Source organism: Olea europaea, chromosome 12, assembly GCF_002742605.1.
Source record: "Olea europaea var. sylvestris chromosome 12, O_europaea_v1, whole genome shotgun sequence".
NCBI classification, from domain to species: domain Eukaryota; kingdom Viridiplantae; phylum Streptophyta; class Magnoliopsida; order Lamiales; family Oleaceae; genus Olea; species Olea europaea.
Window position 1 is genome coordinate 28,906,468 of NC_036248.1, and position 27,800 is coordinate 28,934,267.

Consider the following 27,800-nt stretch of genomic DNA (forward strand, 5'->3'; position numbering starts at 1 on the left):
TTAAACCCATATTCTGAGAGCATGTGTGGATAACCTATTAAAAAATTAAAAAAGTAGTTTTCAGAAAGTAACTTTTACCTCACCGTCAAATTGCTACAAAATTTGACCAATCAAAGATTAATTATTTTGAACTTAGTAACTTATTAGAGAACCTTTTAAGCTTATCAAACATGCAAAGGTAGAGTTGAGTCATAATTGGAGAAAATATAGAGCTACTTTCATCCATAAATATGATTTAATGGTCGTGGACACAAGTTCGACTCTTAAATCTTTAAACCCATATTCTGAGAGCATGTGTGGATAACCTATTAAAAAATTAAAAAAGTAGTTTCAGAAAGTAACTTTTACCTCACCGTCAAATTGCTACAAAATTTGACCAATCAAAGATTAATTATTTTGAACTTAATAACTTATTAGAGAACCTTTTAAGCTTATCAAACATGCAAAGGTAGAGTTGAGTCATAATTGGAGAAAATATAGAGCTACTTTCCTTGAAAGTACATCGTACTTTTCTTTATACATGAACTCTTACCTTCTTTATGGCCGTCCATGCTTGTTCCCATCTCTGTGGACCTTCATCACCGGGCCATGGCATGCCAGAATTTTGCATCTTTTCTTTGAGCTCTTTCACCTGAAAGAAGGTTAACCAAGTAATATACATCCTGCTATAAACTGTCTAGGACAATAGAATCACTTGTATGAAAAATACCACCATCTTGATATCTGATTCAAATGTATCTATTAGAAAAACAATGGATGAAGCAAGGACGTACCAACTTGGGCGGAGCTGAAAGTTCTATAACTGTCTTTCGAATTTCACCAAGAGTACTAAAATTTCCCTCATGCAATTTTTTCTTCAGAACTTGCAACTTCGTTGCCACTCCCTGCAAAGCAAAATATGTCAGATGCTTACTGTAAGATTCTAGGTTGATTACTAATAGGATGCTCAGACCAGTAGAGGTTCCTAGTAAATAATGATTTAGATAATATGAAAAATTCTTCAGATTATTCTTTTAGAACATTTTCAGGGACTAAACTTTCAGAATGATTTTTCTTGGGATTCGAGACTTCCTAAAAAATATGTGTAAAGAACATAAGATTTCAATTAATGAAATTATAACATAAGAAATAGCAGGCTGTATTCATTGAGATGAGGCATATTTCAATAACAATATGAAAGCATGATTAGAGAAAAAGAATCCTATTAATGACAAATGAAACCTTTTTATATTTTGTTCTTTTTATAAACTGTTTGTTTTCTTATAGGAGTTGGGCTAGGAGAAAAAAAAATGAAATATTTGATCACTTCATGAAATTTAATATTCCAGAATGCTTGTTTATTACTCTCTCCGTCCCATAAAGATAGGCTTACTTTCCTTTTTCGTGTATCCCAAATTATAGGCCAATTTCCTTGTTAAGAGTATAATTGATTTCTTAGTTTTCTAATATACCTCTATTCAATGTGCCTTGTTATAAACAAATATGAAATACTCCTATTTAAATCATTATTTAATATAGGAGTATATTAGGAAAAATGTAAGAAAAAATTATATTTCCAACTATATTAATTGCATTTTCTCAATCTGTGTGAAAAATGGAAAAAAGCCGTCCCTTCCATGTTTCTAAAGAACAATTGATCGCATTTTAAAATTTTCTGATGGAGTCGCATATAGAGGCACATTGAATCATTCAAGACAACAGACATGAGAATTGTGGAAATCACGTATCAATTATGGGAGATTGTAAGATTGTAATATATATTGTATGGAATAATTAGAGTTAATTTAGGAAATAATTTTGCTTTCCTTAAGATAGAATATTTTCTTTCCTTCCAAATCAATTGTATTGTAGTATATATAGAGAGATCGAGGTGTAAGATATTATGAATAAAAAATATTTTCTCTGTCTTCTACATAGTATCAGAGCATGGGTACCTTACCGACGATATGAAGCTAGTGGTCGAAGGGAAAGGAAAAAGTGGGTACCTTACCGACGATATGAAGCAACCTGCGGATCCCGTCCTCCAACAAAATGGAAATCTAAATATTCTATGGTTATGTCATGGCTCGTCAACTCTATGGTACCTTCAATCAGCAAGATTTACCTCTTCATTGCAACTGCAAATGATATATGGAATAGTCTTTACGAGATGTACTTCGACACAGAGGATGTATCACAAATTTTCGAAATTAAGACCAAACTTTGGAAGGCAAAGCAAGGAGACCGAAGTGTCACTGAATACTATATGGAAATGACCTCTTTATGGCAGGAATTAGACCTTAGTATGGATGAACAGTGAGATTGCCCTAGTGATGGTGTTCGCTATAAGAAGAGGGTAGAGAATGAACGATTGTATGAATTTTTGGCTGGATTGGACAGAGAACTTGACGACGTGTGGGGCCGAATTCTCATTCGTCGGCCGGGACGCCTTCGCTGAAGTTCGACCCGAGGAGAGTCGCTGGTCGATTATGTTGAAGAAGGAAGGAGTTGGGTCTGATGAAGTTTTTGATGGGTCGACCCTATTGTCTGATTTTAATGGGCCTCCTGGATCTCATGAAGTTGGGCCTAAAGGGATTGTTGCCGAGGCTAAAAGGAATTAACATGAAGGGTCTAAATATGGTGGGCCTAATTTGGGAGCCCAAATGCTTAGAGGGACCAAAAAAATTGGAGCCAGCCCAAGACAACAAACTGGTCACCCGTGGTGTGAACACTGTCGAAAACCTAGACACAAAGCGGACACGTGTTGGGATTTGCATGAAAAGCCATCCAATGGGAAACCAAGACAGCACCAAAAATCACGATTACCAAGTTGCAATCAATTCCTCTGAAACGCAAAATTCTACTTCCAGCAATGTATTTAGTCCTAAACAGCTAGAAAAACTCCACAAAATGTTCTCCAACTTTCAATCACCTAACTCTTCAAGTTCGTTGGCTCATAGAGGTAATATCCTAAGAAGCTTTAACACCACCTTACTTTCAAAAATATCATGGATTATCGATTCTGGTGCATCCGATCACATGACAGACTCACGCCACCTATTTATTTCACACACACCTTGTGCCGGCAAACTTAAAGTCAAAATTGCAAATGGTTCTCTATCCCTAATGGCTGGAAAAGGGAGAGTTCGAATCTCTAATTTGATTACACTCGAAAATGTTCTATGTCCCAAATCTATCATGCAATTTATTGTCAATCAGTCAATTAACAAAAGGTTCAAATTGCTCCGCTCATTTTGTTTCCTTCTTACTGTGCCTTTCAGGATCTAGGGAAGATGATTAACAGTGCTAAAGAGTGTGAGGGGCTCTACTACTTTGACGAGACTAATGTGAGTCAACAACGTCGATTTGCTAGTTGCGATTCTATTTTTGTTCCTAAGAATAGTGATAACCTATTATGGCATTATAGAATGGGCCATCCTAATTTTCAATATCTAAGACATGTATTTCCTTCAATTTTTTCGAATAAAACGTCTTTTTATCTTAAATGTGACATTTGTGAGCTTGCAAAACATCATCGCTCGCCGTTCCCAAAATCCGTGTACAAACCCTCTAGACCATTCACCTTAATATACGGTGATCTATGGGGACCCTCTCGAATCCCTAATCGTACCCACACAAAGTGGTTTGTCACATCTATCGAGGACTATACTAGACTTTGTTGGGTTTATATGCTAAAAGAAAAAATTGATGTCCGTATTCATAAATTTCTACTCAATGGTCCAAACCCAATTTCAGACAAAAATCCAAATTTTGCGTACAAACAACAGCACAGAGTATTTCAATAGTACACTAAGAACCTATCTCCAAGAAAATGGAATAATTCACCAAAGTTCTTGTGTTGATACTCCCCAACAAAATGGGGTTGCGGAACGAAAAAATAGGCACCTACTCGACGTAGCTCGATCCCTAATGTTGACTACAAATATGCACAATACTTTTTGGGGTGATGCTCTTCTCACATTAGCCTACCTCATTAACAGAATGCCTAGCCGAACTCTGAATTTTGAAACTCCTCTCCAAAAATTCCGGGATGTCTTTCCTAACACTCGCCTCACTTCTAATCTACCTCTAAAAGAGTTTGGGTGTACAACCTTTTTTTTTTTTTTGAAAGCCTAGTTAACAAGTAACAATCCAGATGGAAGCCCAACCCAAGTAACCACAGCCCATAACCCGTTTACGTTTACCGACCTCGACCCAGTGACCCAGACCCATCATTCTTAACCCGTTTGAAATCAAAATCAGGCCAAACCCTTAATCCGTTAATCGCCTCTCTCTCCATACTCGTCTCTCACCTGCGCTCTCAAAGTCGAAGCTCCGCCCGTCTCCGCCCCTGCACCGGTCGCCGGTGGCCGGCATCTCCTAGATTAGGGGCTTTAATCTCCTTCCCTTAGTTCCCTGTAAGTGTAAGCTCCGCCCTTGCCGTCTAGATTAGGCCGAAACTGAAGTCAGTGAAGTGCATCTCCTAGATTAGGCCACAACTGAACTGCCGTCTGCCAGGCACCACCGCACGGTCCGCACCAGCTGCCGCCTGTAAAGAAGGTAATTAATTTCGAATTTAGATGTTCTTCCAAATTCCAATTAAACTGTCGTGAGCCGTCTGTCGGTGCGAGTCTGCGAGATACAAAGATTATTTTTAACTTATGGCTGCTGCTGCCTGCTGCCTAATTTTCATTTCTTCGATTTTGCAGATTCTCATTGATTCAGTCATTCTCACTCTGTCACTCTGTCACACAAGGATAACTTGGTATGTGAATTTATGTTGTGAAATTAGATTGATAGTGTGAAATTGTGAATTAGATTGTGAAATAGTATAAATTGCATTGTGAATTTGTGATGTGGAAGGTGAATTGATATTGTGAAATTGGATTGATAGTGTGAAATTGAAAATTGTGAATTGTGAAGTAGATTGTGAAATAGTATAAATTGCATTGTGAATTTGCGATTTGGAAGGTAAATTGATATTGTGAAATAGGATTGATAGTGTGAAATTGTGAATTGTGAATTAGATTGTGAAATAGTATAAATTGCATTGTAAATTTGCGATTTGGAAGGTTAATTGATATTGTGAAATTGGATTGATAATGTGAAATTGTGAATTGGATTGTGAAATGTGAATTGCACTTGCGAATTGAAATTGTGAAATTGTGAATTGGATTGTGAAATGTGAATTGCACTTGCGAATTGAAATTGTGAAATTGTGAATTTATGATCATTTTGTTATTATGAATTATTCTCACTCACTTCAAGTAATAACTGGATATCAAATGTTTAAATCCAGATATCAAATGAATAGATATTTTCAACGAAAAAGGAACGTAGACAGTGTTGATGAGGGGGTATCGAATAATGTGGATGTTGATGAGGGTTATCGAATGATGTGGAGTTTGATGTCACAAAACTTCCAACTGATCCTGGTCTAAGGATACCCATTTTGGATTATAATGCTAACATCCGAGATGAAGTTCGAAGAGCATATATGTTAAAGGGTCCTTGTCAGCCCCAAGATCATGACTTTCCAAAACGACAATTTGGAGTAACAAATTAGACGATTCAATCCTTCGTGGTTGAAAGAGTTCGGTAGTTGGTTGGAGTACAGTGTAGAGAAGGATGCTGCTTATTGTTTGTATTGTTATCTTTTCAAAACAAGTTCTGGAAAGCAAGGTGGAGGTGAGTCTTTTGTTAGCGAAGGTTTTACATACTCGAAAGATAAAAAAAGGCTTCATACTCATGTTGGGCTTCATGATAGTGCACATAATCAAGCTCGCATTAAATGTGAAGTGTTGATGAATAACACATTCAATCAGTTTTCTACAAACAGTCAGAACAAGCAAGAAATGCATATGTTACACGCCTTAATGAATCCATTGATTGTGTTCGAGTTCTTTTGCGACAAGGGCACTCATTTCGAGGTCATGATAAATCTGAGAATTCTCTCAATCCAGGTAACTTCTTAGTGCAATATCAATTTTTGGCTGCTCATAATGAAGTTATCAATGCCGTCACATTGGGAAATGCTCCTCACAATTGCAAATTGACATCACCTGATGTTCAAAAGGATATAGTAAATGCTTGTGCTATTGAAACGATCAATGTTATTATCAAAAATGTTGGCGACTCGCTATTTTCTATTCTAGTTGATGAATCTTGTGATGTGTCAATGAAGGAGCAAATGTCTATTGTTTTACGTTATGTAGACAATAGTGGGCATGTCAATGAACGCTTCATAGGAATTGAACATGTTACAAGCACCACGGCTCTATCACTAAAGGCTGCAATTGATAAGGTATTTTCTAGATATAACTTGAGTATGTCTAGATTGAAAGGACAAGGTTATGATAGAGCAAGTAATATGCAAGGTAAGTTTAATGGTCTGAAAACACTCATTTTGAATAAGAGTCCATGTGCCTTTTACATTCACTATTTTGCTCATCAACTCCAACTTACGCTTGTGGCTGTGGCAAAGAAAAAATCCCTATTACTAACTTCTTTGGTGTGGTTGGGAACGTAATAAATACTGTTGGAGCATCTTCCAAACGATGTGATCTTCTTCGAGAAAAACAATTAGACTTTATTGTTGAGGCATTGGAGAAAGGTGAGATTCTAAGTGGACGGGGACTTAATCAAGAAACGACCCTTCAGCGCTCTGGTGATACACGATGTAGTTCACATTATAATTCTTTGGTCAGCTTCACATTATAATTCTTTGGTCAGCTTGCTTGCCATGTTCTCTTCTGTTTTAGATGTACTTGTAATAATTATTGAAGATGAGTCTTGCTCTTGTGATCAAAGATCTGATGCAACAAATTTATTGGAGTTGACACAAAGATTTAATTTTGCATTTAATCTACAGTTGATGAGAAGTGTGTTGGGGATTTCAAATGAACTGTCAAAGGCATTGCAAAGAAAAGATCAAGATATTGTGAATGCAATGCAATTGGTGAGATTGTGCAAACGACGACTCCAAATAATGAGAGACGAAGGGTGGGACTCCTTTTTGGAAGTATATTCTTTTTGTCAAAAACATTATATTCATGTACCCAACATGGATGATATGTTTGTACGCCTTGCAATTCGTGGTCGCCCTCAGCGTAATTCTCCAGAAATTACAAATTTACATCATTATCGAGTATATTTATTTTACTCTGTCATCGATTTACAACTTCAAGAATTGAATGATCGTTTCTCGGAGGTAAATACAGAGTTACTCCTTTGAGTAGCTTGTTTATGCCCACAAGATTCATTTTCTTCTTTTGACAAGAAAAATTTGATTAGACTTGCGGAGCTTTATCCATTAGATTTCTCTGCAGTAGATGGTGTTGTACTTAGCGATCAACTTGAGACTTATATTTTTGACATGCGCTCTAACAACGAGTTTGAAAGGTTGAATGGCCTTGGTGATCTTGCAGAGAAGTTAGTTTTGACAAAGAGAGATTAGGTATATCCATTTATTTACAGACTTTTGACTTTAGCATTGATTTTACCGGTTGCTACCGCTACTGTGGAGAGAATTTTTTCTGCAATGAGTATCGTAAAGAATAGATTACGCAATCGGATGGGTGATCAGTGGATGAATGATAGTACTATTGTTTATGTAGAAGAGATATATTTTTGAATCTCGATAATGAAGTTATTGTACGACGATATCAAAATACGAAAACTCGCAAGGAACAAGTTTAATATATAAATTATGTCGTTTTTAGTGTTGTTGTAATATTGTTTTATTTTTTTATCATCATTAAATTTATGACCAAAACCTTGAAGTTCGGTGTCGAAAAATGATGCCCGCACTGAACATAAATCCTGGCTCCGCCCCTGATCACCACCACGTTCTAACTTGCCATTTACAGAAGATAACTTAAACTCAGGGGAAGAACAGAAAGAACAACATGAAAAGGAGATGATTGTTTGCTCAAGAAAGTCAAAGTCAAAGGATAAGGAAAAACTCACACTCGAGGCACCAAGAGAGTCGGAACCGGTGATAGCTCCAAATCCTCATGAGCTTTCTCCAAAATCACCTAACATTGATGATCTACCTATTGCTCTCTGGAAACAATCTCGATCATGTACCCTTCACCCTATCTCTAAATTTGTTGCTTATAATACTCTATCTTCAAAATTTAGAACATATGTTTCTAACCTTAATAGCACAAAAATTCCAAGAAACATCCAAGAGGCCTTAGAAATTTGCAATTGGAAAAGAGCATTAATGGGTGAAATGAGAGAATTGGAAGCAAATAAAACCTGGGATGTGATGGAACTACCAAGGGGAAAGAGACTTGTTGGGTGTGAATGGGTGTTTAAAGTAAAATATAAAGCAGATGGAACGATAGAACAGTACAAGGCTCGTCTGGTTGCAAAGAAATATACTCAAACCTATGGCATGATTACACAGAAACATTCGCTCCAGTTGCGAAACTGAATACAATCCGATCTACTATCACTAGCAACAAATATGGATTGGCCACTCCAACAACTTGATATTAAGAATGCATTCCTGAATGGGGAGTTGAAAGAAGAAGTCTATATGATGCCACCACCTGGATTTTCTAAAGGAAATGAAGGAAATAAAGTATGCAAATCGAAGAAATTTCTATATGGTCTCAAGCGATTACCTAGGACATGGTTTGAAAGATTCGCAAGCGAGTTAAAAGGATAGGGATACCAACAAGGGCTATCAGATCATACTATTTTTTTAAACTGTTTAAAGATGGGACAAGGACTATTCTAATTGTCTATGTTGACGACCTAATTCTCACCAGAGATAATACAGTTGAGATTTAGAGGCTAAAAAGAGGATTAGATGCAGAATTTGAAGTGAAAGACCTAGGACAAATGCGATATTTTCTAGGAATAGAATTAGTCAGATCAAAGAAAGGGATCAGTGTGTCACAACGAAAGTATGTTATAGACCTCCTAACTGAAACTGGTACGCTTGGGTGTAAACCATGTGATACTCCTATGGACAGTGCAAGGAAAATAGATAATATCGGAGAATTTGTTGAAAAGGAAAGATATCAAAAACTTGAGGGAAAACTAATTTACTTATCTCACACTAGACCAGATATTGCATTTCCAGTAAGCGTGGTAAGCCCGCATGCTCCAAGGGAGACACATCTAGAAGCAGTATATAGAATTCTGAGATATCTTAAAGGCTTCCCTGGAAAAGGACTACTATTCAAGAAAAATGAGAATAAAAAGGTAGAAATATTCACTAATGTTGACTAGACGGGAACAACAAAAGATAGGAGATCAACCACTAGCTATTATACTTTTGTATGGAGAAATTTGGTAACCTAGAGAAGTAAGAAACAAAATGTAGTTGTCAGAAGCAGTGTAGAAGCAGAGTTTAGAGCAACTGCTGAAGGAATATGTGAAGGTTTGTGATTGAAGAAACTTTTGGATGAGCTACAGATTCCATCAAAATTTCCAATCAAACTCTATTATGATAATAAAACAGCTATCAACATCTCACTCAACCCAGTTCAACGTGATAGAACCAAGCATGTAGAGGTGGACAGACACTTCATCAAGGAGAAAGTTGAAAGTGGAACTATTTGCATGATCTACATCCCTACCAAAAAACAGACTGCAGATGTATTCACTAAAGGACTACAAAGGCAAATATTCGATGATTGCATCTACAAGTTGGATATGATCAATATCTACGATCCAACTTGAGGGGGAGTGTGGAAATCACGTATCAATTATGGGAGATTGTAATATATGTTGTATGGAATAATTAGAGTTAATTTAGGAAATAATTTTGTTTTCCTTCAGATAGAATATTTTCTTTCCTTCCAAATCAATTGTATTGTAGTATATATAGAGAAATCGAGGAGTAAGATATTATGAATAAAAAGTATTTTCTTTGTTTTCCACAAGAATGTTTCTTCTAGCTAACTTTGGCGATGTCTAATGCATGATGATGATGATATGTAATCAAATCATGCAGAAACAATTTCTTTAAAATTAAGACGCAACTAGTGATTGAACTGTAAATTGTACAACAGTGTGTTGGTAAAATGAGAAAAACCTGATTGACATTATCGGAAAGGACTTTTTCGAAGACACCAAATGGCAGGGCAATTGAGGTGGGAATCTTAACCCAAGATGGTACTTTTCCTTTGAGATACGCGATATTGCGCGATTTGGCTCCAACCTAGGCAAATAAAAGTTTGTACATTAAGTAAGCCTGCTTTATGAAAAAAATCCGGGCAGCATTTTTAATCCCATAATAATTCTGCACGTCTCACTCTAAAAGGATACAGGAAAAAGAAACAAAGAAACTACTTAAATGTAATTTAAAGTGACACAGCAAGGCTCACCAGTTCCCTAGTGAATTCCTCTGACGATATTGCATATCTACCAGCAAACTGCTTTCTAATCAAGGTTACAGATGGGAACGACGCTACCTCACTCAAGTTAGTTGAACTTGTTAGCTCATCCTCTTTCACCTCGCTGTAGATAAATTGAGAAGGAGACCACACAAAAATGTCATATTTTGTAGAGCTTGGAGTTTGCATTTTGTAATGAATGTGAAAAATATTACAAACACAGTGCAATAAGAAATACTATTATATTGGACGAAGTTATTTCTTAATTATAACATAGTTTACCTAAAAACTACATCTGCAGGTGTAGGTTTCAACTGCAATAACTTCCCATCGTTTGCTTGGATCCCAGCCAATATGTTGGGATCAAAGCATGTAGCAAAGCAAACCTACCAAGCAAGAACATGTTTTTTGAATGTCATTGCAATTTTTATTATGTGACAATCACTCTTAGGGGCTCAAAAAAGGTAGTAATACTACCTTGCTATTTCGTGCGCGAACAGAAACATGAGACAAAACATCAGGCATGTCCGGTGTCAGCACAGCGACAACACCATCAGGAATTTCTTCCTCCCCTTTGACAGATTTTGCCACCAAAATTGTTGGTTTTGAATAAGATTTATTCTGAACGGAAAGCAACTCATCCACCACTACTACATATCCTATAGCTTCAACTGGGCTGATAACCTGCCAACTGTTTCAGAACAGAGAAGTAACATTAAGTTACCCAAATCAGATAATAAGAGCAAAAAGTAATCTTCTTTAAAGATGAAAGAAAATTAGTAGTGCTGAAGTTTCTTCAACACTAAAATTGATCAGAACATATTTAGATCATTGCCTCTAAATGAATAACTGCAAACTGCTTTTGAAATTCTAACAGATATTTATCAACCTTCCCAAATGAGCAGTTTGTCGAAGAACAGGATCAAGTCGATTAAGAAGGGAGGATAATGAAGCAGCTGATCCAGCACGAATGATTTCTTCAGTAAATATATTTACCTACATGAAATGATCATAGAAATTATCTTTAAGATAATGTTGCATGAAACAAATTCAATGAAAGTTTAGATTGTTAAGAGTAACATACTGCCCATTCATCCACCCCAAGCCTGGAACCAAGATATTCTGCAGATGGCTGCATCAGCTGATGGTACGACTCTGCCTTGCTTGCTAGTGCAAGTCGTGTTCTATCAAGTACTGATTTTGCAAACAATGCCCAGTCATTATCTTTGTTCCTTGACATCGTTAGGGCTAGATTCCACCCCTTCATGATTAACAAACAAGCTGTTAGAGTGCTATTCATTGAATGCAGCAAAGACAAACCACTAAGATAATTTATCTCTGGAGATGCAAAGCAGATATGCATCATTGGGCTTTCCTTTTGTGTTTTCATTTATTATCATTTTTGGTGGCAGCAGCAAGGGGGCCAAATATGGAGTGATTTATAACTCAAACTAAAGAATTGAAATTCAGGAATGGCTTCTGACTTCATGAGATAATGAAATCAAGGAGAAAACAAAAAAATTCATCATCTAAATCTAATCATATATCAAACTATAGAGGCCAGGCAAAAAAAATCAAGTACAATGTACACCCATCCTTATCTTGTTATACACAGATCAGACTATGCAGGTCATAACTCATAAAGAACAGAAGCGCATAAACTTAAAAAAGATGATCATCATTTAAACTCGAAGAGAAGATATTTGGGAACTTTTTTTATACCAATAAGGAAAAAAGGAAAGAAGAAGAAGAAGAAGAAGAAGACACCATTAGACTGTATTGTTGTATGGACCTAGAAGATATTGATTAGTTTTTGCCTTGCTTGACCAGAGATTCAAGTTCAATCACAGAAAAGGATATAACCCCGTTGCTATGACAATTAAGTGCTTAAAATATCCAGGCTTAATATTTACTATTTTATGTCCTCTGTAATCACTTACAGAAAAGAATGGAAATACAAATTCCAAATTAATTTCATTCGGACTTACCTTTAAGCAATAGATGAGGTCTTCATTATTGTCCATTGAAAGTACGAGATTTTCGAGAACAAGAGATATGAAATACATAATTTTCTGCAGAAACAGAAATTGAAGAATACAAAAAACCAGTCACATCCAAAATACAAAGAGAATCTGATTGAGCAAAAATTATTCAAAGAATAACTACCATAATTTAAACTAATAATGGATTTATGCAGGCAAAAAAATGGACAAAGAATAGCACACCTCTGGACTTGCATTATTCAATTCTTCGTATCCCCTTTCTACAGCTGTTCTAACTGTAGAATCGAGGGCAATGTCCAAGAACAGAAGATCCTTAAGACGGTTGTTTGGTTGAGGAAGCAGAGGTCTAAGCTCTTGACGAGCCTCTAGCAATCCCTAAGTGCAAGAATTCTTTCTCAGAACCAAGAAAAGCAAAGAAAATGGAGTGCTTCGAGTGGCTAATCATCGAAAGAGAAACAGCAAACCAACCAAAAGGATTTGCATACCTCCAGAAGGGCTTCGACATTTTTATCTTCAACATGTTCTGAGACAAACTGAAGTAGTTCCTGTTTTGATTATAACAGAACATCACAGAAAAATTTAGAATGTCTTTTATATACAAGGGATGTTAAAAAGGATCATCTACAGTGCAAAAACATATGAACTACCGGAAATCCTGATGGAAGTCCTGATACTGGATTTATCTGCACGCCAACCATGAAGCCTTGTCCCTGAATTAATATGTACTTAAGATACAATTTCAAATATACGACAGATAGGCACACAAAAATCATGAAGACATTACCTCAGCTTTGTAGCCCATGCAATTTGCAATAGCTGATTCAAGATCTGCACCTGAATGAACTGCCTGCACATATTATGTTTTGATTGAAATTTTCAACACGACGAAACATAATTAAAAGCAAAGAAATGTGTAAAAAATTAGTCCACTAAACAGTCCACCAGGTCACACCCTCCCCTTTAGGCAATATGAGAAATCATCGAGTGCAGGCATTCAGTTTTTGGTTAAAAAAAAAAAAAAAAAAAAAAAAAAAAAAAAAATTTTTGGGGGTTTTTTTTTTTTTTTTTTTTTTTTCATCGAGTTGAGCAGTACTGCTAATTAGATTATTTGATTTCACTTTAGGGTTTCTACTAATTCAGTGATAATTCAGATACATAGGAAGTTGAAAAATTAGTAGTTGTAGTAGTACACTGAAAAGATTGGTACTACTATTCAACCAGGCTTTTCATTCCAGATTTAGACACACTCAGATTCATACCATCGTGAAGACAGTACAATTGGAAAATTTAATCATTTCCACAAAAACTGCCCTCATGGTCAGAATGCAGTTTCCACAGGAAAATACACATACAAATGAGAACTAAATATAGATCTAATCAAAACATTTTAGCACTAACCTTCAATGTTCTCATGTAATTTCCCAGATCACGCAGTAGTCCATCCTTTTGATCTCTCCTAAAATTTGGTTCAGAGTGGATGCCACGATCATAGCTAAGAAGGCGCTCTTTTGTTATTCCATTATCCTTTAAGGTCTTCCAATAAACACCAATGTCAAAGTCACTCTTAATATAGTCAATCAATGCCTGCAGAAGAAAAATATGTAATTTAAGTTGTACATAGAAAAACTATATATAGAGTCCAATTAGATCAACAATCTGAATACCTGACATATTACAACATCATCAGGACTAGTATTATTATGCAGCTTTTGATGCCATTCTTCCATCATTCCACCCTTGCAGTTATTGTTTCTCTGCAGGTAAAAAAAAAATAAAAATAAAATCAAGGAACCAAATTATGTTAAAAGAAAAGATAAAAACAGAAATCCTCAGATATAGACCTGAATGACCAATATTTCATCCCTTATTCGTTGACCCACATCTCCTTCACCTCCACGACCGACAGTTGACATAATCATTCTCAGAATTTCACGGCATTGTGGATGACTTCTGTAAACATTCTGGAGCAAGTCTGTAAGCCTGTCTTGAGCTTTGCTTATCTCACTGCAACAATGTTGGCATTTACAAACTGTTAGAATATAAATTGTATAAAATAAACTTTGGAGAGAAGAAGATAACTGTCTTCCTCATCTTCACTTCCATTGTATAGAGTAAATCAAGATTACACGTATGGAAGTAAAGTGCAAACATGAAAACACAATAAACCAAATAAACTCTTGCCTAATCTATGTTATTCTAATTTATTTATTTCCTTAACATCCCCGCTCAATTTAGAGCATATATATCATATAAGCCTAACTTGGAATAAAGAAACTTCAACAGAGAATTATTTAACGACTTTGTAAATATATAAGCAAGATGGTCTTATGTCTTCATAAATGGTGTACATATATCACCACTCACAATTTTGTCTCAAACAAAGTGACAATCAATTTCAATGTGTTTGGTCCTCTCATGAAAGACTGAATTAGACGCAATATGTAGAGCAGCCTGATTATCAAAAAAACATTGGAATAGGAGTAGGTGGGAGATTGATTTCTCGAAAAAAGTGCTACAACTATATTAACTCACCAGTAGTATGAGTGATCACCCTATATTTTGCTTCTGCACTTAAACTTACTACTACAATTTGTTTTTTACCTTCCCAAGAAACAAGATTACCACCGAGAAAAAATTCAAAAATCTATAGTAGATTACTATCCAACAGAGATTCTGTCAAATCTGCATCCATAAATCTTTCTACTGTAATATGTCCATTTGATTTATATAATAATCCAAGACTTGGATCCTTTTTCAAATATCAAATAATACGCATCACAGCTTCCCAATGAGAAATCCGATGAGCATCCAAAAACTGACTAATAACCTAACTACATAGGAAATATCTAGTCGTGTGATGGTAAGATAGTTCAATTTTCCAACCAAAAGACGATATTTTCCTAGTTCTCCAATCGGTTCTCCTTCATCATTAAAAAGCTTTGCATTAGGATCCATAGAAATACCAACTGGTCGAGTTCCAAGAAAACTTGTTTTATCTAACATGTCAAGTACATATTTCTCTGAAATAAGTTGATACTATTGACATGTATCAATAGGGATATTATCTTTATATTTAGCAATTATATTTCAATTAAAATAGTTCCTGGTTTTTAGGGATTGTAAAATATAGTTTCCTTGTATACTTTAAAGATTGTACATATTTATAGATAGATAAACATCGCAAAGAAATGCAGAAATTCATCTTAATTCTCTCGACAATTGGTTCTTTTGATGGATACCTGCTCAACAACTAGCAACTTCAATATCCAAGAAATATCGAAACTTGCCTAGATCTTTAGTTTGAAAATGTTGTAGTAAAAACTATTTCAATCGGCCAATCCCTTCTGCATCATCACCAGTGATTACAATATCATTTACATAAACTACGAGGACGACATAACCTACACCAATTTGTAGATGAAATACTGAATAATCTGTCCGATACCTCTGAAGACTAAATTTCAGAACAACCTCCGAAAACTTACAAACCATGCTCTTGGTGATTGCTTTAATCCATACAAAGCCTTTTTTCAACTTACATAGTTCCGGCACTCTTCCTCAACAACAAACCCAGGTAATTGCTGCATATAAACCTCTTAGTGTCAATCATCATGAAGGCATTCTTATTATCCAATTGAAATAGTAGCTAACAAAGATTAGCAACAATATATATTAAAATGCAAATGAAGAGATTTTAGCAATAGGAGAGAATATCTCATCATAAATAGGTCTGTGTATAACCTTTAGCAACCAATCGGGCTTCCAATCAATTAACAGTCCCATCATGACTGAACTTTGAAACATAAACTCATCTATTGCCCACAAGATGTATCCCATATGGTGAAGGGACGAGTTCTCAAGTCTTGTTCCAGTGCAAGTACGCCATTTCCAATCCCATCTCCTTTCGCCACTCAAAATCAAATGAGGCTTCTATCAGTGTCTTAGATATAAAAACATTAGAAAGCTGGGATGTGAAACTGGAAAATGAAGACGATGACGAATCAAAAGTGACATAGTGACTTAGAGGATGTTTAGTTACAAAGTACATTTACCGAAGAGCAATAGGCAATGATTTAGGATCAAAAGAGATGGCTGATGCAGGAATTATAGACGACAAGGTGACAGATAGGGCAGTAAGCATTGGTAGCTTAGATCGTCTAGCGTAAACTTGGAAAGGAGGAGGTGGTTCCTCATTAGAAGAGGATGATTCTAGTGCAGTAGATGGAAACGAGTCTGGTTTTGGAGAAAGACCAATCAGTAGATAAGGAACGAGTAAGTAAACACGATTAGGGTAAATTCAGGTGACGTACTACGATAAAAAAAACAAAAGTTGTGGACTTGTCAAAAGTGATATCTACACTTATAAAATAGCATTATAGAGAATGATTGTAAAAACGATATCCCTTTTGTGTTTAGAAGTAACCAAGGAAAATGCATTATGTAGAGTGAGTCAAGTTTGTCATGACTGGAACCAAAGTGATGAACATAACAAACACATCCAAAAACCTTGAAAGCTAACAAGTACTGTGGAGAGGAGAAAAATACAATAGGGAAAGGGGATACTCCACCTAAAACGGAAGATGGCATGTCATTAATGAGATAGCATGCACTAAGGATAGTAGCACTCCAAAAACATTTAGGAACATGCATATAATAAAGGAGAGCATGACTAACATCTAACAAATGACGATTTTTGCATTCTGTAACTTCATTTTGTTGCGGATTATAAGAGCAAAACGTTTAATAAATAATAACTTTGGAGGAGAAAGATAGTGTCAAAGAAGCAGACATTCTATCAGACCACAAAATACAGATTTTTTTTTGTTAAATTGAGCTTTGACAAGCGTATGAAAGATTTGAAAGATAGAAGGTAACTCAGATTTTTCATTAAGAATAACAAAGTCATACGAGAATAATCATCCACAAAAGTGACAAAATATTGAAATTTATTAGAGGAAATATTGATTAGTCCCCAAACATTAAAATGAACGATTTCAAATAAACTAGAAACACGACTAATAATTCTTAAAGGAAAAGACACCCAATGATGTTTACTAAGCTGACAAGCTTCACATTCAAGGATGGATACATTATGGGGATTCATAACTTGACGTTTTAAAATGGAGATAGAAGGATGACAAAGACAACAATGTCACTGCATGGGTGAAACAGAAGACTGGAGAGCTCGAAAAGAGACTGGTGAAAAATCCATATAATATAACCCATCAACTTCATGTCCCATACTAATCATCTTCTTTGCCTTAAAATCTTGGAAAACACACAAGGAAGGATAAAACGTTATAGAAAATTGAAGAGTTAAATTTGGAAGAAGTAACAGGTGATAATCAAGAAGAAAAGTAGACAAACCAGTCATGCCTGATCCAATTGGAGTACATCTACAAGATAGACCTCAACAGAAAACTAAAGAGTAACGTTGCGATCAAGGGCTTCCGATTCGTATTTTTCACCCTGTCAAGGCGAAAGCTGCAGGTTCAAGCCTACAAATCTCGACGAATCCAATAAATACATTTCAGTTGCTTCAGAATTGATAATCCACAAATTGTGAGAGGATAACAATATACAGTGAAAAGATACATCACGTGACTGAGCGAAAGTAGCTATATAAGTGGACTTGGCCCGTTTATAAGCTAAGAACTCAGCATACTCATCCTATGATATACATAAGAATCAAACTTCGATTTTCATATAGAGTTCGGCACTAGTTCAAATATCGTGTGATGGTCCTCATTAGACAAGACCTAATGAGAAGAACCAGATGATTTACCATGTAAGTCCCAACAATAATTATGGAGTAACCTATAGAATTACAGTGAGTACATTTTCGAGGTTCACGGTATATTGACACCCACCTCCTCTAGCGTATTGTCTACCCCGAGAACTAAAACCATGTCCACTCCGATCTTATGTCCACAACTGAATGGCATGATATTAACCACACAAATGAGTACTTGGACTGTAGATAATAAGACCAACAACCCACCACAAACAAGTCCACAAAACAATTGGCTAGCCCAGCAACAGTAAAACCAACAATAATTAATGACGCCCAAAAACCAACATCGATAGGCTCAAAATAAACCTCAATCGGAAGTCCAAAACAATCGACCCACAAACTTTAAAAAGGAAATCAAGCCCATGAAATAATGGGCCAATAGTTGGCTAAAATATGAAGCCCAAGTATAACTAAACCTCAGCCCAAAATAATGCACCAACATCCCAATATTTTAAATAAACTCACGAACCCGAAAAAGAAACACACCAACATAAATTTGGCCCAACAAACATCCCACATCAAATTGGACCAAAAGGAAAACACGCTGCTCACTATATATTAGCCCACCACATATTAAATCGTAACCCTTACAGCCCACACAATCGACTCACAAAGTTGCTCAGCCTCCACATTCGTCGATGACAAGCAAGTCCAACGCGTCGAAGCACTAGAGAGAAGGCACAATCCAAGAGCTTTTGGCACCACCACGAACACTGCAATAGAAATAATACCATGGGAAATCCCACTTTGTACAACCATCAACCCCCACAGAATTACGACAGAAATCCCAACCGAACGTTGAACACTGCAAAAATTACACGGTAAACATACTTCTAGGATGGGGGTGAAAATTACATAGCACGCACAACTTTAATCAACTACTTTAACACCCCCACTGTGAAAGCTGTCAAATGAGACACGAACAAGGCAGCGGAAGCGATAGGAAGAAAATTTGAGATACGGTACCAATTTTATTTTTGTATTTTTGTTGTCGAAAGAATAAGCTGTAGAAAGTACAAAGGATGACAAAAATACCAGTCAAACCTGATACTCGCGGGCCTCGCCCCCAATCGAGGGGAAGATTACCGAGTAAATCAGGTAATCGAGAAAGGTGCGGGAAGGGAAATTCCACCCCGAGGCGGGTGTGGGTAACAGGGCCTGCCCCACCCCGCCGTTTTTATTTTTTTATTTTTTTTAATAAAAAATTCAATACTTTAAATTGAAAAACTTCACAAAATTTTATTAATTCTAATAGAAGATGACAACTAAGATTATCTAAAGAATATGATAAATAATATAAACTTTAGTTTAAAAAAAAATTTGTTCGAATAAAGTTCAACTTTTAAAAATAAATAAATTAATTTAAAATTTTAATAATCATATTATTGTATCACTTGAATGAATGGAGACAATAAAATAAATTATCAAAAATTATAAAAAAATAAATTAATTAATAATGGGTACGTAAATGGGACAACTACCCCGCGTTAAATGGGTAACGGGATGGGAAAATGCCCTGCGAGGAGGGGGCGGGCCGCTGCCAACCCTACAAACCCTAGAGAAATTGGTTTGATACTATGTTAGAATATAAATTGTATACAATAAACTTTGGAGAGAATAAGATAATTGTTTTCATCTCCTCCACTTTCATTATATAGAGTAAATTAAGATTATAGTATGGAAATAGAGTACAAACATGAAAACACAATAAATCCAATAAACTCTTGCTTAATCTATGTTATTCTAATTTATTTATTTTCTTAACAAAGACAAACGAAAATAAAAATTACATGATAACAACAACATGATAATGATTATAACGCACTAAGAAGCACGAAGCCTCTTCAAGATCTGATGAGAAGGGAAATGAATCTGCATATAAGCAGGAAAAATTTTCCATAGATGCAAATTGCTAGTCCACCATTACGAGGCCACGTATCTTAGGAGATGATCATTAAAATTTTGAGTAACAAAAATAATATAATCTAAATAAACGAACAAAGAAAATATAGAAATTTTATACCGTGGTTTTACATTGTAGTTTTTGTTCCATATCAATTGTCTTGTTGCCATGAATCTCATCCACACAAGAATTCCAGAAAGACCCAGTTCTCCAGATTTTGTGGCTTCTTCCATCAGGTCTGCTGCAATATTAAATCTGAGAAAAAGAATAAAGTGCTTTATACTTCAATATATAAGACCATCACGTCAGTTTTTGACAACTTAGAATGGAATTGGTCAAAAGATCAACTAAAATGGGATTCTGCATATTATGGAACATCCGTTTTCATCAGGCATCATTAATGAGCCAGAGTTCATCATCTACCCCCAATAAAAACAAGCTATTGTAACACATATTTGAAGATTTTGATAGTAGTGACATTCAATTTATTTTGTCAATTGAATACAAATTGTTCTTATAGTAAAATGCCTTTTACAGATGCAATGAAAGCTGAACCAACTTTTAGTGCAGCACGTGGATCCCTCATTACTTTTTCTATTAAGTTATATGATTTGCGAAGTCCTATCTATGACAGGATACTAATGTAGCCTAGACAATAGAAAAATAAAAAAGAAATAGAGTTAAAAAATGTTTTAAAGAATGCTATGTGCTAAACACCATAAGGTTAAAAAGCCCATATATTCAGTGAGATGTGCTACATGAGATTATCATAAGAACACAACATCATGTATTTGTATGGTAACACAAACACTTTAAAAATTTATGAAGAATAGTAAGAGTGATGATGGCACAGACATTGAAATCCAAAGGATATTACTCACCGATGCATAAAGGACTTCTGTGCCTCACTTTCCTTCTCTGCTATCTTATCCAACAAAGCTTTTGCCGTTCCTTTGCCATCCTCAGCAACCTTCTGTGTGAAAAAAATGTACTAGAAGTCTAGTCAGTATGTTGATGGAAATGATGTACTATGACGAAGTATAGTAATGGGAATGGGGCACTTAGATTCAGACTTGACCTTTTGAACCAGCTTGGATTGACAGCCAAACTCAACGTAAAAGTCCGACCCTCTATCCTTTACCCAGTTCCCTCCAGACAAAAGAACAAATGTCATCCCAACAAAATTGTCTTCTTCAACTACTATTTCTAATGATTGGACCTGAAAATTGAATATAAAGTATAAGAGTATGCTCATAAACCTTTTATACTCCAAATATGCTTTACAGTATTCAGGCATATAGAATAATATCAAATTTCAATTTGGAGACCTTGTCGGTTGGATTATCAGAAGGACTTGTTGAAAAATTGGTTTCAGCAGCCTTATCTAAAGAAACTGAACCCAGGGGTAATGCACTGGATGGTGGTGCCTGTAATATGCCCCATTCTGTTCAATTAGTGGTAATAACTAAATAGTACATTTACATTTCTCATGTGATCTGCAAGAGTTATAATGCATAAATAAACATTCATATTATACCGCCCATTCTCCAGGTTTTTTGGACAAAGCCCAGTGAAGAATAACTGGCTCTGGAAGATCAGTAGCTAAATATACTTTTGTCTTGTTAGAAGATTTTGCCACAAGTACCTTCAATGAGACAAGTCATCAGAACTTTAAGAATTACACATATCCCAATATTCTTTTCTATAAAAACTGATAGCAGGTCTACACACCAGAAGTTCCTTGTCAGCAAGTTTATATTTCTTTTTGTTCAGAATAGGACCATCAATTTGATCTTCCTTCGCTTTAGCAAAACGTTCAGTCGTGGATAACTCTCGTGACTCTGTGGATATACTTTCCTCAATGGGCCTAGAAGCAAACTTATTTAGAAGCTGCATTATATCTCTTTTCTTTCGCTGGATTCTTTCAACACTGAAAGGCCGCTTTTTCTCCAATTGCTTAGCAACCTTAGTCTGAATCTCTCCTTTGGCAATCTTTTTCCGTATTTCATCAACAGACGTACCTTTCTCTACTTCAACTTGTAAATCTTTTCTGGCTTCTTCAAATTCTCTCTGTTAAAATAACATGTCAATCAAAAGTCACATCAACAATGAAAAATGTTAATTAGCTGTCCGAATATACTCTATTCCTAATATAGGAAATTTGAGTATATACTCTATTTCCTATATAGGAGATTTGATTTTATACTCTATTCCTAATATAGAAGATTTAGCCCCTGTTCGGCCCCCGTTCTTGCCAAATTTTAATGGTTGGAATAGTATTTTTTTGAATAATGTGTGATTGAAAAAGAATGAAAAGTTTTTATTTGCGTATAATATTATTTTATGGAAGATTGTATGGTTGAAAATAAGAGAGAGAGAAAGAATGAGAATGGGGGCCAAACGGCCACTTAATTCGATAATCTATTCCTTATAAAGGAGAAGATTTAATTGTAATTTACCTTATTTAGAGGCTCTAATTCGATTATTTAATGAGAAGCAAACCTCAATTGAGGTCATTCAAAGCAATTGACATGGTATCAAAGCCCCTCATTTAAACACTTTTCGGCATACTTCTTCGAAAATTTCTGGCCACCTCACAATTTAGGACTGTCAGAAATTCTTATCTGTCGGCGCTTTCTGTTGGAACTTGGAGGGCCATTCTTGGTGATTTTCAGTCTGTCGAAACCTCTCTAGAGGCTCAATAGAAAGCTTTTATGGCTGGGTTACCAGCAATTCAATTTTTTTTTTACAGTCGACACCTCCTATCAGTCACAATTATGTGTAGAACCAGTCGGCTTCTTCAATATTTTTGAGCAGTCAACTTCTTCAATTCTGTGGAGCAGTCAGTCTCTTTTTCAGATTTTGAGTTTGTATAATAATTTTGATTTGTAGTTGGATTCCTTTTTTTGGAGCAGTCGATTTCTTCTTCAATTTGTTAAGTGTCAAGTTATTTTTTTTGGAGCTGTAGAATTTTGATTATATTTCAGCATAAGTGAACACTCCACTGTTCATTTTAATGGCAAAAATTATGCCAGTTGTGAATTTCAATTCAAAATATTTCTAAAAGGGAAGGAACTATGGGATCATTTGGATAGTCTTCTCTTACTCCAAATCATCATGTATGGGAAGGGAAGGGAAGGATGTCAAGATTGCTTCTAGGCTACCGAGTTCTGTTGAACCGTACATGGTTAACAATCTCCATTCATTCATTACTGCCAGGGAAATGTTTGATTCCTTTAGACGAATTTATGATCAAGATAACCCTGCCCGAAAGTTTCAATTGGAGTTAGATCAACAACTGTCATCACGGGAATCTATTTACTGAATAATTTTATTTTGGGTTCTTGATTTATGGAGTGATTATTTGGTTTGGTGTAGTCCAAGATTTCTAAAACAACATTGGTTGCCCTTCAAGAGGTCCATTCTAAAAGCAAACAGGATCATTTTTTAATGAAACTATGGCCAGAGTTTCTATCACAAACTGGTCTCATCCTTGAATGTATCTTTGGGAGAACTCTTATGTGAAGAATAAAACCTCACATCCCATCTCAACATCAATCTAGAGGCTATTAATGTTGAGACGGTCTATATAGCCTATGCCGCTCAAGGAAAAGGATGATCCAAATCCTCGTCACAGTGTTACTGTTGCAAAGAATATTGTTAAGAATTGCAGCAAAAACTATTTCAAAAAGGAAAGTCATATTATTAAAGATTGTGGTGAGCGACCTTAAAATTGATAGAATCCTGCTTTCCATATATGTCGCCCCCAACTAGGTTGCTGTCCAAGGTGCTTACACTCTTAGACCCAAGTAGTTCAACTTATGATTGTTTCAGCTCTCTATGCTTTTGGTCTCCAGGGTAAGTCATATTTTCTTACCTCTCCTTGGTTAATTGACTCTACTGCTTCCAATCACATGACTAGAAATCTGGAAGCTCTACATAATGTTCATAAGTATGATGGTGAGCAGCATATTCAGATAACTAGTGGTAGTGTGCTTCCTATTATAGTGGTTGGTAATCTGGATTCTTGATTCATTCAAGTTTCCGCGTCTCCAAGTTTATCTACCAATTTAATTTATGTTGGACAATTGGTAGAAGATAATTGTGCTATTCATTTTGATCTTATGGTTGTGAGTCACGATCAAGAATCGGGAGAGGTGATAGTGATAAGGCCTAAAGTGGGACATCTTTTTTCTATTCAATCATCTTTCTTTCTTCATTCGATTTATGTAAGTTGATCTATCGCTAAAAATAACTATTTTTGACATAAGATATTGGGTCATCCAAATTCTATCATTTTAATACACTTGAAACATGGTTCTTTAAGTAATACAAACGAATTTTCTCGAAATGTGTTTTAATTGTGCATTTTAAAAGCTTGACAAAACCAAATCTTTAGTTTTTTACCAATAGGGTACTCATGCTTCCACGTGCTTTCTTTTTATGACGTTTATTGGAGATTATAGTCGTTTCACTTAGGTCTATTTTCTCCATTCTAAAGCTAATGCATTTTCCACCTTCCAAGCTTTTATCGTCCATGTGGAAACTCAATTTTCTACCTGTATTAAGATATTATGCACCGAGCTTAGGGAATAATGTCTTGGAATTTCATTCTTTTCTACAAAAAAACAGTATTATCTCTCAACGTTCTTATCCCTACACTCTTCAATAGAATAGAATGGCACGGCATAAAAATCGACATCTTTTAGATGTAGTTCATACTATGATACTTGAATCCTATGTGCTTTCTAGACTTTGGGTAGAAGCATTATCTGCGACTATGTATTTAATTAATTATGTCTTCCCCTACTTTAAATCTTGATTCTTCACATTCTCGTTTATTTGTGTTCCTCTTTACTATAATTCTATGCATGTTTTTGGCTGCGTTTGTTTTGTTCACTTACCTCACCTTAAATTTCACAAACTTGCTGCACAGGCAATTAAGTGTATTTTCCTTGCTCATAGTAATTTTCATTAAGAGTTTACGTTATGATGCAGACATTAACAAACTTCGCATCTCTCAAAATGTGATTTTCTTTGAAAACCAATATTTTTTTTTGTCTCGCCCTTTCCTATTTCTTCATCTACATTACTTCTTTCTTTTGATGATATATCTAGTCATGTTACTCGCTTTCAACTAGGTCTTTTATATCAGTGACATCTAATCCAATTATGCATGAGCCTCGTCAATCTGCTCAGGTTTTACAAACTCCTGATAGGTATGGTTTCTCTTATTCCGCTCTCTCTTGATACTAGTTCTGTACCCAATCTTACTCTCAAGCTTCCACTCAAGAGTATCGGCGACAGCTATGTCGAGTGAACTTCGAGCTCTTCAAGGTAATCATAATTGGGGCATCATCCTTTGTCTTGCTAGAGTAAAAGCTGATCGATGTGAATATGTTTACACCGTCAAGTTATTTTATGATAGCTCTATTGAGATGTATACAGCTTGTCTGCTAGCACTTGGAATTTGATATGAATATGATTTTGATAATGAGGAAATATTTGCTCTTATGGCCAAATGAACTATTATCCACACTATTATGGTCATTGCTACATCGTAAGGATGGTCAGTAGTCATATTAATGTGAATAATGCATTTTTACATCCATATGAAGGGAAAAAAAATTATGACTCCCAATTTAGACATGCTCTCTCATTCTTCTACTCAGGTTTGTCGCTTAAAGAAGTGATATGAAGGAAGAAATCTTTATGACTCCCACTCTAGACATGTTCTCTCATTCTTCTACTCAAGTTCGTACCTTAAAGTGGTCCTTCTGTCATTTGAAGCAGGCACCGCGGCATAGTTTTAGAAATTTCATACTACGCATATAGATTTCACTTTTACTCTATACGATTCTTAGTTTGAAAGCATTTGGGAAATTCCAGTAATAAGAATTATGATTTAGGATAATCCTATTATAAATAGGATAAAAGTTAGTTATTTATAATACGATATTTAAGATTTTTAGTAGTAATAGATTTTTTCTTTCTTTTGTTTAGAATAGGTTCTTAATTTCTTTTAGATTGGGATTTTAGTTTATTTCACTTTAGAATTTAGTTTTCTTGTGTTGATAGGATTAGAGAATAATTTTGCCTATAAATGTATTGTACACTTTTATGCAAGACAAGATTATCCCAAATCGTTCTTATTTGTTACATTTTACAAACACTTCTGCACCAAATAGGCCCATGCCAATTCTTTTGTATTGAAGAGAGCATCACTAGACATCATAGCATAAGATAAAAAGTGTGAAGAATTGAAAATAACATTAGTGATCTTTATCGAGAGCAGATTCAAGGATGATAGATTGAACCATGCTTTGTTTATGAAGGAATGCCACGTAGGAATTGTTCGTGAAGAAAATAGAATGAAAATGGTAGGAACGAAGTTGACTTCAAAGTATCGAGCAAATTAAGAAATTGACATCTCTTTAATATCAGTATTGATAATATTTTCCTCCAGATTGATTGATTTTCTTTCTTCAACCAAACTCGAGAATGAGTTTTTTTTATTTCAAGTGGGAGAGATGATGTAGGACAACCTATAAATAGGATGAAAGTTAATTATTTATAATGGGATATTTAGGATTTGTAGTAGTAAAAGATTTTATCTTTTTCTTTCTTTTTTGAGAATAGGATTTGTACTTTGTTTTAGATTAGGATTTTAGGTTATTTCTTTTTAGAATTTAGTTTCCTTAAGACAATCCTATTATAAATAGAATAAAGGTTAGATATTTACAAAAGGATATTTAAGATTTCTAATTGTAATAGATTTTATCTTCATTCCTTCTTGTTTAAAATAGGATTTTTGCACAACTACTATTAGAATTATTATACTATTTGTGCTTGTCGATGAAATTGTGATTACATGGTCTGATATGTAGTTTGAGAAACTTCCACTGCAACTAGAATCCTTGTTTTAGCATAATCCTAAAGGCAAACTTCTGCACCAGCATAAGAACACCCAATAGCTTCTCCCTTTAGACGGTCTTTAGGATAACAATTCGACCCTCACTCCTATGTAAGTTAATTTAAAATTTAGTGAGGAGGGTGGTGACCCCTTATTTGATCCCTCAGCAGCTGGTGGGAAGTATAAATTATTTTACCATCATCACACCTAATATCTATTTTGTTTTTTAACAAATCAATTAGTTTATGCATGCTTCTTCCCAGACCCATTTAGCTGCTGTTCGTCGTCTTTTTCCTTACCTCAAACATACCTCTAACTGCAATTGTTCTTTCCTTCTAGAATTTTATGTTTGATTAGGCTGACTGTACTGATACTCATCATTCTATCACCAATTGGTGTATTTTTCTTCCTAGTGCATTTATTTCTTGGAAGAAGTAAGAAGCAAGCTCGTGTCTCGAAGTCTTCTACTGAGTCTAAATATTTGGCCATGCCATCAGCCTATTCTAAAAATCGTATGGCTTCGAGGCTAGTTGAGTGTTTTTCAGATTGCTAGTTATCCATTTTTCCATAAGAGTACCAAGCATCATGAGATAATTCCAATTCTATTCGTGAAGTGCTGGGTCGCCATGAGATTTCTCTTCCTCACATCTCCACCGAGAACCAAACAGCTCATGTCCTATAACAAAGTTCTATCTCGCCATCATCATTAGTTTATGATTGACACATTGATGCTTCTTGATTGTCCAACATCAATTTGAGAGAGTATGTCAGTGATCTGTCTCGATATACTCTATTCCTAATATATTTAATAAAATTATATGATTAATTATCAAAATATATATATATATATATA

General features: G+C 35.3%; 1 protein-coding gene across 1 annotated transcript in view; it reads right to left on the reverse strand.

Annotated features, from left to right (window-relative positions):
• LOC111406876 (alpha-glucan water dikinase, chloroplastic) overlaps positions 1–27,800 on the reverse strand; it is a 32,733-nt gene that overhangs the window by 1,651 nt on the left and 3,282 nt on the right. The window contains exons 8-32 of the mRNA XM_023036240.1: positions 26,906–26,967; positions 25,288–25,364; positions 24,442–24,593; positions 21,766–22,104; positions 21,572–21,679; positions 21,363–21,461; positions 21,113–21,253; positions 20,916–21,004; positions 20,155–20,289; positions 14,179–14,341; positions 14,002–14,091; positions 13,736–13,921; positions 13,122–13,184; positions 12,985–13,047; positions 12,823–12,882; positions 12,560–12,712; positions 12,323–12,406; positions 11,419–11,595; positions 11,224–11,330; positions 10,812–11,025; positions 10,617–10,720; positions 10,326–10,458; positions 10,034–10,159; positions 774–884; positions 533–631 (exon numbers count right to left, since the gene is read on the reverse strand). Coding sequence (XP_022892008.1) covers positions 533–631; positions 774–884; positions 10,034–10,159; positions 10,326–10,458; positions 10,617–10,720; positions 10,812–11,025; positions 11,224–11,330; positions 11,419–11,595; positions 12,323–12,406; positions 12,560–12,712; positions 12,823–12,882; positions 12,985–13,047; positions 13,122–13,184; positions 13,736–13,921; positions 14,002–14,091; positions 14,179–14,341; positions 20,155–20,289; positions 20,916–21,004; positions 21,113–21,253; positions 21,363–21,461; positions 21,572–21,679; positions 21,766–22,104; positions 24,442–24,593; positions 25,288–25,364; positions 26,906–26,967 — 3,135 coding nt within the window. The remainder of the gene's footprint in view (positions 1–532; positions 632–773; positions 885–10,033; positions 10,160–10,325; positions 10,459–10,616; positions 10,721–10,811; positions 11,026–11,223; positions 11,331–11,418; positions 11,596–12,322; positions 12,407–12,559; positions 12,713–12,822; positions 12,883–12,984; positions 13,048–13,121; positions 13,185–13,735; positions 13,922–14,001; positions 14,092–14,178; positions 14,342–20,154; positions 20,290–20,915; positions 21,005–21,112; positions 21,254–21,362; positions 21,462–21,571; positions 21,680–21,765; positions 22,105–24,441; positions 24,594–25,287; positions 25,365–26,905; positions 26,968–27,800) is intronic.